Source organism: Gadus chalcogrammus, chromosome 3, assembly GCF_026213295.1.
Source record: "Gadus chalcogrammus isolate NIFS_2021 chromosome 3, NIFS_Gcha_1.0, whole genome shotgun sequence".
NCBI lineage: Eukaryota > Metazoa > Chordata > Actinopteri > Gadiformes > Gadidae > Gadus > Gadus chalcogrammus.
Genome location: NC_079414.1, coordinates 24,134,667 through 24,145,626, shown reverse-complemented (window position 1 = coordinate 24,145,626; position 10,960 = coordinate 24,134,667). Strand labels below are relative to the sequence as shown.

Sequence of the window (10,960 nt, the reverse complement as noted above, 5' to 3'; positions counted from 1 at the left end):
GAGAGAGAGAGAGAGAGTGTGTGTTTTTTCCATCAGATTCAACCTGTATCTTTTAGCATGAACCACCCTGTTAAACTGTAATTCAAGTTTGTTCAAATGTGTTCAATGTTTCAGGTCAAAGTTGAAATAAATCTTTGAATGAACTTTTATTCATTCAAAGTCTGTAAGGAGGAGGGGCCATTGCAGTGGGGGGCCGGATTACACAGAGAACACAGAGGATTATTTACACATCAGTTTGACGATATATCGAAAGCCTTAGAGAGAGATGGGAGAGAGAGGGGTAGAGAGACAGAGAGAGTGATGAAGGAGAGAGAGGGAGGCAGAAGCTGGCTGGATATTCGTTTTTTCCATTTCATCTTTAACTACAGAATCCTTTTAAAAGGTTTAAATATGAGGTCATAAAATTATCCTGGTACTAATATCCTGGTAATAATATCACCATGCCTCCCTTCTGACTCCTCCCTCTCCTACTGCAAAGGATTCTGGGAGATGATATTTGTTTCAAAGTGTGAGCTAATCTAGGGGAGGCTACACTAATCTACACACCACTGTTTCTTCAGGGGATATATGTATAGCAGAAAGCACCTGGAATCAAACACACACACACACACACTCCTGGACGCGCGCACGCACACACACACACACACACACACACACACACACAGACACACACACACACACACACACACACACACACACACACACACACACACACACACACACACACACACACACACACGCACAAGCACACCTGGACACAACCGCCTCAAAACCCACACACTGACCACTAGTAAATGAATGTGTGTGTGTGTGTGTGTGTGTGTGTGTGTGTGTGTGTGTGTGTGTGTGTGTGTGTGTGTGTGTGTGTGTGTGTGTGTGTGTGTGCGATTGTTCACACTTATAAAGACATAACTCATCATCATCATCATCATCATCATCTATTCACGCATCCTATGTTACCCTCAACCGGTCATTAAAACGATGCATCCTTCAGGTACGATTGTATTCAACTAAAATCGTTAGTTATCGTAGAGGTGTGAAGACAAGGTGAACAGGTATATCATAAGGAGTAATCAAACGCTCTGATCACACAAAAAATATATGAAAGATCTGACTTTCCAAATTTGGACCTCTCTCTCTCTCTCTCTCTCTCTCCCTCCCTGTCTCTCTCTCTCTCTCTCTCCCTCCCTGTCTCTCTCTCTCTCTCTCTCTCTCTCTCTCTCTCTCTCTCTCTCTCTCTCTCTCTCTCTCTCTCTCTCTCTCTCTCTCTCTCTCTCTCTCTCTCTCTCTCTCTCTCTCTCTCTCTCTCTCGTCTCAGGGTCTCTCTATCTTTCTTTAGGCGGTGGTTAACAGGTCTGTTTTTAGAGTGCTAAGACGCTAGTCCAGCTCGCTAAGATGCTATCGCAGCTCGCTAAGACGCGCCGATGCGTGTGAACTAAAGCTGCTAGCCGCGGGTCAAGCTACTAATCTGCGGACTTCCAGGGCCGAGGGGACCAGGCCGGTCCAGGGGAAGGCTCCCCTAGACCGGTTTCTTACTCTCCCGTTGGCTGAGTAAGAAACCATTCAATGACTTGGTCGGCTTAGCTCAGGAGGATATAGCAGTTGTCTTGTGACCGAAAGGTTGCTAGGTCGATCCCCAGCTCCTCCTAGCTGAGTGTTGATGTGTCCCTGAGCAAGGCACTTAACCCTAACTGCTCCTGACGAGCTGGCTGTCGCCTTGCATGGTTGACTCTGCCGTCGGTGTGTCAATGTGTGCATTAACCGGTGTATGTCGCTTCGGATAAAAGCGTCTGCTAAATGCCCTAAATGTAAATGACTCTTTGAATTGTTGTTCAAGAGTTCGAAGAAGAGTGGACGTAACGTTCTCAGCCTTAACTGAGAGAACCAAATACCGTTCAAGAGCCGAGGTTCCTCAATTCACTATCCAACCCCTGCCTGCTCCTTGATGATCTGTCTCTTTACTGTCCAACCTTTTCCTGCTACAGTCCATAATGACCTTTCTCTGTATTGTCTAATCCCTACTTGCTCCATTATGAACTACCCTGTACTGACTAACGCCTACCTGCTCCTTAATGAACTATCTCTGTACTGTCTAACCCCTACCTGCTCCTTGATGACCTTTCTCTGCATTGTCTAATCCCTACCTGCTCCTTATTGACCTATATCTATACTGTCTCACCCCTGCCTGCATCTTCTGTGCAAGGGATAACCAAGTCTTTAACTTTCAAACATCTCCTTTCTTGACCTTTCATAATCAGTTGAAGTGTGGGGTTTTAACCCCAACACCCCCTACCTGCCCCTACATTATCGCCGTTAAAACACTGCAGTAGTGTTGGACAGTTGAGCTGACTGTTCTGGGGGTGGCGTCCTCCATTGGACTGATTCTGAAAAATGTGTCAATGATGCAACTTTCTTTGGTTGAGTTGATGTTGCCACTGGTATAGGGCAGTGGTTCCTTCGGTCAGAAAACAACCCAGTGTACCCATTTGAGTTGCACGGAACCATGAGGCCCAACCTGGCCTGGGAACAAATTGATCCATCAATGTTGGCTGGTGTTGCGACATGACGGATAGGAAGGACCTGGAAGGCCCCACCAATCAGCCGTCCAATTCAGAAGGGATGAATTTAAGGCGTCATACGTCCTATTGCATCATAATCATCATCATGAATATGTGGACCATTAAATGATGTGGTAAACTAGGAAGTGAATCATACTCCATCCAGAGGTCAAGAGTCTTGAAAGGGAGTCTACTCTTTTCATTGGCAACTCATAAATTCTGCATGAATTAGGGGGGTACATCTCTGGGTTTGTCGCTCGACAAATGCAATATTATGAATTAAAACCTGCAGAGTGACTCTCTCTCTCTCCCTCCTTCGCTCTCTCTCTGAGAGAAGGAGTTATATTTAGGTGGTAAAGAGAGTGATATTAGGAGTGATATTTGGAGAGATATTGAAAGTGATACTGGAATTGATTTTGGGAGTGATATAGAGAGATATAGAGAATGCTATTAAGATTGATAAAGGGTTTGATACTCGTAAGGATCTTAGGAGTGTCATTGGGAGCGATATAGCAAATTATATTGAGAGTGGATTAGAGATAGACAGAGGGAGTAACATTAAGGAGTGATATTTGGAGTGATATCAGATTGAAATAGGGAGTGGTATTGGGAGTATTAGTTCAGGTTTTATTGGGATTGATATAGGAGTGATATTGGGAGTGGGATTGTGAGGGGTATAGAAAAAGAGATATAGCAAGTCATATAAGGAGTGATATTGGTAGTGATATTGGGGTTGTGGGTTGTAATTAGGATTGATATAGCGAATGATATGGAAGATGGTATAGGGAGTGATGTTGTGACTATTATTGGGGGGCTATAGGGAGTTAGTGATGTAGTAGGGTGATATTGGGAGTGATACATGGAGTGACATGGGAAGTAATATAAGGAGTGATTTTGTGAGTGGCATAGGTGGTAATATGTGACAATGGAGTGATATTGTAAGTAATATTTGGGGGTGATAAAAGGAGTGAGATATCGAGTGCTTCAGGGGTGATATAGAAGAGTGATATTGGGAGTGATAAAGGCAGTGATCTTAGTGGGAAGAGAGTGCTCTTCACAGTGATCTGCAGACTTCTGCCCCCTCAGAGAAGGTGTCTATTCTTAGCGGTGCTAATGAGATCAGGGCAGATTGACCTGGGAGGATTAGCCAGGAGCTAGTGACACATGAGGCCAGGAAGGAAGGGAGAGGGAGAGGGAGAGGGAGAGAGAGAGAGAGAGAGAGAGAGAGAGAGAGAGAGAGAGAGAGAGAGAGAGAGAGAGAGCAAGAGAGAGAGAGACAGAGGCAGAGAGAGAGAGAGAGAGAGAGCGAGAGAGAGAGAGAGAGAGAGAGAGAGAGAGAGAGAGAGAGAGAGAGAGAGAGAGAGAGAGAGAGAGAGAGAGATTATTATGTTATTTGAGGTTTAGTGATAGCACACAGGTAGGGGGCGGGGGAGGTATCAGCAAGCTGATCACTTCAACTTTCACCCGCTGAGCGTGAGATAGCTCCACTGATGCCCACCTGCGACTCATCTTCTAAATGTCCCGTATTGGACCAGCACGTGCGATGTGGATCAGCCATTACACATGTGGAAGTGTCCCCCCCACTCCATGATGGATTGATCGGCCTCTCAGTAGGTACAGTCCTCTGGGTAGCCTTGTCTATCTATCCTCTCAGTTGGTACAGTCCACTGGGTAGGATGTTCTATCTATCCTCTCAGTTGGTACAGTCCACTGGGTAGGATGTTCTATCTATCCTCTCAGTTGGTACAGTCCACTGGGTAGGATGTTCTATCTAACATCTCAGTTGGTATAGTCCATTGGGTAGTACCGGTAGGCTTGTGCTCACAGGTTTTCTTAAAGCCACGATGCTGGAGACAGCGCTTTGTTCTATGGGTTGGTTTGGGTTAGTTTAGGGTAAAGGTTAGTGGAATAGTCTCAATCTGGTACCCTCTTTGATGTAGTTGCCATAGTGAGGCGGGACACTTGATTCTCCTGACCAATGAGTGAATTGACCAAGTTACCAGAAGAATCAACGGTGGACAGAATTCAGCATTTCTACTTTCATTGTTTTGCTCAATGACCACATGTTATTTTTCAAGCGTCTACGGTATCCTATGGTTTCCCGAAACAGTATATGGATATCCGGTGCTTTATGCACCAGGTCCGGTGTCTGACTCTAACTACAGCAAAGGCCCCTGAAGAAATGGTGGTGTGCATCGGTGCTAGACTACAGCCTGTCTGTCACCTGACTCCCGTAGGACGTGATCACGTCAGAGAGCAGAAGGTCTGCTTCAAACTGCACAGAGGGGAGGAAAAAACACACCCATCAGAGTCCTGGCTGGGCATCCCAGTGTGAGTGAGTGAGTGGGTGACTGAGTGACTGAGAGTGTGTGTGAGTGAGTGTGTGTGTGTGTGTGTGTGTGTGTGTGTGTGTGTGTGTGTGTGTGTGTGTGTGTGTGTGTGTGTGTGTGTGTGTGTGTGTGTGTGGGTGTGTGTGTGTGTGTGTGTGTGTGTGTGAGGGTGAGTGTGTGTGTCTAAGCAGCATGATGGCAACTCAGGGGGTCTTCTCAGACCAATGAGTGGGTGGTGTAGGAGAGGACTTGAGGTGGTGCTTCAGATTTAGAACCCAGTAGGTCCACACACACACACACGCACGCACACACACAAACACACACAAACACACACACACGCACACGCACACGCACACACACACACACAGGCACACACACACACACACACACAATCAAATCCTGACACTATGCACACCACTACAAAGCAAACTATCACTATTGACTTATTTTACATTAAGACAGGAGACATCTGGTTCTGGGATGCTAACAGCTAGCTGACGGACATTGGGGTTGGAACCCTAATCCGTCGGATGGGAGTCCAACAGTCTGACCAGCAGACTACCCCGACTCCATTGTATCATGTAGCGTGTAGCAGGTTCTACACCTGACTGATGGTGGGATCCCTCTGACCGGGAGAGGAGAACCAGACTGGCCCCACTGGGCCACGTGTGCATGGGCTGCATTTATACTTTGGTAATCAACAGGTGTGGACCAGCAGTTAGCGTCAGGTGTCTTGCTCAGGGACACCTCGACACTAAGGTGGAACTGGGCGTCGAACCAGCAACCCCTCCTGTTTCCAGACAACCCATTCTACCTCTTGGGCCACAGTTTGCCCGAAAAAAGCCCAAATGTCTATCATATCTGAACCAAAACATGAGCCGACAGCTCATCCCTCGTTTAAACGGTCACTAAACGACGCTGAAAGGTTGGATTCTTACCCCGTCCCACGTGTGCAAATCGTTTTGCTTAAAACTAGCTTATTGTTGGACCGCCCTTCCTGCTTGTCAGAGCAGATCTCATTGCCCACATGAACAACAAGGGGAATGTATTTTGAAATTCAAATGATCCGGTCTTTTGTTATAATAATCAATACTCCGGGGGGTTTGTGAGGACGACCATATCATTGAGCAGGGTGATCTGGGGCCGCAGGACTTATCTTGGTTCCTGCTTGGTTCAACGTAGTCAGCACGGACCAATCTCGAGCCGCATCTGCCAGGTGACACTCTGGTAACAGGTCAACACTAAAGATCCCCCCAGCTAGTGAGTGCAGAGGGTTTAGCACTGGCTTACCATCGCTGGTACATTCTCACGAAGTCCTCCCTCCCTCCCTCTCCCTGGCCCTCCCTCTCCCTCTCTGTTGATGGATTGAGCCCAACATCTAAGCCCTGCCAGGAAAAGCCAGTGAGGACAAACATGCCACTGCCTCCATGATTAGAAGTTCTGTAACAGTGGCTTCCTCTGGAGACTTAGTGACTGAACACTTTTCCAATCACAACAAAACTAGTGAGGCATGAATCGACCTCCTGCAGAAGCACCGCCCGATATTAAATCCACGCTGGAGCCAGTAGCGAGGGACTGAAACTGAGATGTGCTCTTTGTGTCTGGGGACGGATGGGTGGAGATTATGACAGATGGATGGAGGAGTGACGGACGGATTGATGGGTGCAGGGATGGAGTGATGAATGAATGGGTGAGGAACCGATGAAGGTGGACGTGTGGAGGGTGGGCAGGCGGTATGTGCGTGGTGGAGACGTAGTAGAACCATGGTTGGATGGATGGATGGTGGCGGGTAGGGGGGGGGGGGGGGGGGGGGGGGGGGCGGCGCACAGCTCACTCACCTTGGGCGCCTCCACCTCCTCCACCTGGTTGCTGCCCAGCTTGCCCTTGATAAACTGCTCCACGTTGGAGTTGAACTTCATGAAGGTCACGTAGCAGATGTAGCAGGAGAGCAGGCTGATGCTCTCGCCCACCGAGATCTCGTTATCCAGGAAGAAATAGATGAGCATGAGCAAGCCGATGATGTAAAAGGACACGTCCCGGAAGAGGGGCCACCACGTCAGGTTCAGCACCTCCCTTGAGAACAGGGCGCACATCCCGATCACAAACAGGATGTTGAACACGGCCGAGCCCACGATGGTGCCGATGCCCACGTTGCTGTGGGAGACGAAGACCCCGATGACGGAGGTGAAGAGCTCCGGGGCCGAGCCGCCGGCCGCCATGAAGGTGGCGCCGGCGACGTCGTCGGAGATGGCCAGCTTCTCCGTGATGACCGTGAGCGCCGGCACGAAGAACTCGTCGCAGACGATGGCCAGGGCGATGAACATGTAGAGCATGCCGAGCATGTGCAGCGACACGTACCCCTGCCGCCGCTCCTCCAGGCTGAAGTAGTCCGTGGGGTAGTCCCCGGTGCTCGCCTCCTTCATGGAGGAGGCCATGGCCACGGGCGGCCGGGCCGGGCCGGCCGAGAGGTTCCCGTGCTGGAGGAGAGTCCGTCGGGGCACCGGGTCGCCCGCCGGCGCCTCGCCCGCCGGCCCCGGCTCCTGGGGCGACGGTGCGGTCAACGCCAAGGCACTCCAAGAGAAGACGGCGCACACCGCCACCAGGCTGACCACGAAGCCCGCCAGACGTCCGGGACGCAGCTTCCTGCGGACGTGAGGGCGGGGCGGGCGGGCGCGGCTGGCGCCCAGGAGAGGGGCGCGGGCTGGGTCGGCATCCACGCCGTCTCCACGGTGACTTCTATCCAGGAACTTGAGGTCCATGGCGTCGGGAGGGGTGGGGTGGGGGGGGGGAGGGAGAGGCAACGTGTTGGGCGAGGCCCGGGGGGAGGCGGGACCACCAGCGGTGAGGTTTGGACGCAGGGTCTGGTCTGGTCTGGGAAGGTCACCGCTGGACTGGCATGCTGGTCTCACTGGGCTAAGCACAACAGAGACCCAGGGTCCAGCCAGGTCTCACACCTCCTCATATTAGTCACTGGGCGGGGGGGGGGGGGGGGGAAAACAGAAGAGCAAGGGTCAGCTGGTGTGTTCGGTCAACAGAGAGCCTAAACAACAGAGGCCTCCGTGGTAAATATAAATGGACTGCTTTTATATAGCGCTTTTCTAACCATTGGCCACCCAAAGCGCTTTACAATATTGCCTCACATTCACCATTCACACACAGATTCACACACCGACGGCGGAGTCAACCATGCAAGGCGACAGCCAGCTCGTCGGGAGCTAACAGTCAGGGTTAGGTGCCTTGCTCATGGACACCTCGATACTCAGCTAGGAGGAGCCGGGGGTCGAACCAACAACCTTCAGGTTACCAGCCGACCCGCTCTACCTCCTGAGCTACTGCCGCCCGGTAACACGGCCTGGATACAAGCTTTTGGCTTATTCACTAGATAGGCGCTCTACTTTACGTTTGTATCTCCTTTAGAGACCGTAAGACCGGGTGTGACGCCGTGTGTATACTTGTCTGTTCTTAAACTCTGTCTTGTTCGTGTCTGTACTTAAGAAGGGGATCTCCTTTAACTGACCAAACAAAACCTGAGATCTACAGAGCGTAAAACCGTCAGAGTCAGAAGAGCCGAAGGATAAATTGTATCATGCATTTAAAAACCGTCAAAAATAATTATAAAAAATATTCACAAGATGCTTGGTGGATAATCAGACCCTGCAGATCTCTCTGCAGCTGGATGACAGATGTACTGATTCCATCAATCATACAAAGACCACTACGTAAGCATTACAATTAGAATTATATGATCACATATGCTTTGGTCAGAAGACATTGGTTTGAAGACATTGGTGTCGTTTCACCTCACAACATTATTCCAAAAGCGACAAGCAAGCGTCTCCTGACGCTCACCCTAACCCGAACCCTTATTCTCTACTTTGTTGAAATCCCTTTGGTCATTATGGTCTGTTCTCCCCTGAATTGAAATCTTTCACGGGATATAAATCAGACATAACTCAACGAGAGGGAGCGCCTTAGTGCAGCTCACGAAGCAGAAGCCACCCAGAGTCAGAGAGGAGGACAATAAGGCTTCCTGACATCGGGTTAAGACCTTTGAACAGACACAGGACATTAGTGGAAGCTCATTAGCCGTCGGGCTAATCCTTCTCATTATCCTGGTTCCCAGCACCTTTCCGCAGCCCAACGCTGAGGCCCAAGGGCCGGTAAGGGGGGGGAGGCCAGGGGGTCCACCGACCGCCCCACAACCCAGAAGAGACCCGTCACACGCCCCAAGACCCCCCACCCAAAGCCTGCTGCTGGTCCCACGCTGGGAGACGAGTCTCAAGTGTCGAGACAACAGATCTCATGTGCAACAGACACTCTGCCGCTCTTACTCAGGCCTTGGGCGCGGGGAGCAGCAGAGTTGAACCACAGACCTGCTGTAATACAGTATGGACCCAGGGTGTGGTGGAGCCTACCTGATGGTGAGGTCTGCAGGCTTGGGGGGGGGGTCGTCACGGCGCTGAACCGGTCCACAGGACTCAGACTAGCCGGGACATCCTGCTGGGCGCCTGCTCTCTGAGCTTCTGGGGAGGGCGGAGACTCAGGAAGCACAGATCAGATAGGCCCCGCCTCCTCTCGCTCGCTCTCTCTCTCTCCCTGCTCGCCAGTCTGTCTGTACGTCGCTCTACCGTCAGCCGTTTGAAACATCCCTTGTTTAAACGGTCACTCTAAATCTGTCCTCCTCCTCCTCTCTCTCTCTGTCCCCTCCCTCTCACTTCTCCCCCCCCCCTTATAATCACACCCTCTGCACACCTGCATCATGCAGAGATGCTGGCGGACACACACATGCAGTATAAGGCATATACACACACACACACACACACACACACACACACACACACACACACACGCACAGATGCAATACGTCAGGGGCCAGTCAGAACTCAAAATAGACAGATCAAACAAATAATGAAGGTTTTTGATCTCCAGGGGGACGAACTTCACCATACACTGTTTTGTGTTCAACACCTGCCCTTTGAAACACAACCCTCTGGACAGCCATCAAAACCTGAGATCAGAACACCATGAGATCTGAACATGAGATCAGAACTTGATATCAGAACGTGACATGAACATGATCGGACCCTGAGATCAGAAGCTCCCTGAGATGTGGAGTTGCAGGTGTGAGGGCGAGCTATGAAGCAGTCCCTTTGTGATGCAGAAGTCTCCCCCTGACCCAGTAGCTGGTATTGTATAACCACACGCTCCTCCACGTGAAGCGCTAAGCCACCATGGCTTTATCAAGGTTAGCACAACTTACCCACCAGGTTACGTAGTCGCGAGCTTAGTGCTGCTAGCGCGCGCGCGGGGGGGGGGGGGGGGGGGGGGGGGGGGTAAGGAGAGAGAGAGGGAGGGGGAGATGGAGAGAGGGAGGGTGGCAGGATAGTTACAGTGGTGCAACTGCATCTGTATTGTGTTGTCTGACATTTCTATTCGTTTATGTCCACTGTGTCCCCAGATCCCTCCTAGTGACCTCTGATCTCTCCAAGTGACCCCTTGGCTTTCCTCAAGGGACTAGGAAGAGAAAGCCTTTCTGTGTGTTTACCGCACTGGCCCCCTGAACACGTCTGAATCCCTCCTGCCTTGTGGGTACGTACGTGAGCTTCACACTCCAACCCTGACCAGACTCAACAAGATGACAGAGACATATATCCGTCGCAAATATAGAAGTAAAAATTAGAGTTTTCAAGAAAGCAGTGACGTGATGGGGGTCGGACTTGTAGGGACCTAAAGACATAGCTGAAGGGATTCAAAATGATCAATTATGTGCTGCATATTATCCATTGTTGTATCTCTGCGTGCAGTGGAAGGCCATTCTAATGATTCCACTGGCTTTGAATCGGTGGCCATTCAAGTAAATGTCAGTGTTCATTGATCTAAATTATTCACTTTGTGCGAGTGAAAGGTGAAATGGTGTCCTCTCTTTCAGGCACCTCTGAACACCACGGATTAGGACTTTTAATGCCTCTTAAACCACTAATGGGCTACTTTAAATAGCCTCTAAGTTTGGCTAGCTGTTGGCTGTACGCGTCTGTCCAAAGACACACAGAGAGCAGCTAGAGCTAGACGGGC

General features: G+C 50.3%; 1 protein-coding gene across 1 annotated transcript in view; it reads right to left on the bottom strand.

The window, feature by feature from the left end:
* Positions 1–7,647, bottom strand: part of LOC130380120 (sodium/potassium/calcium exchanger 2-like) — a 14,321-nt gene extending 6,674 nt beyond the window's left edge. The window contains exon 1 of the mRNA XM_056587304.1: positions 6,723–7,647. Within this exon, the coding sequence (XP_056443279.1) occupies positions 6,723–7,647 (925 nt within the window). The remainder of the gene's footprint in view (positions 1–6,722) is intronic.
* Between the last annotated feature and the right edge of the window lie 3,313 nt (positions 7,648–10,960).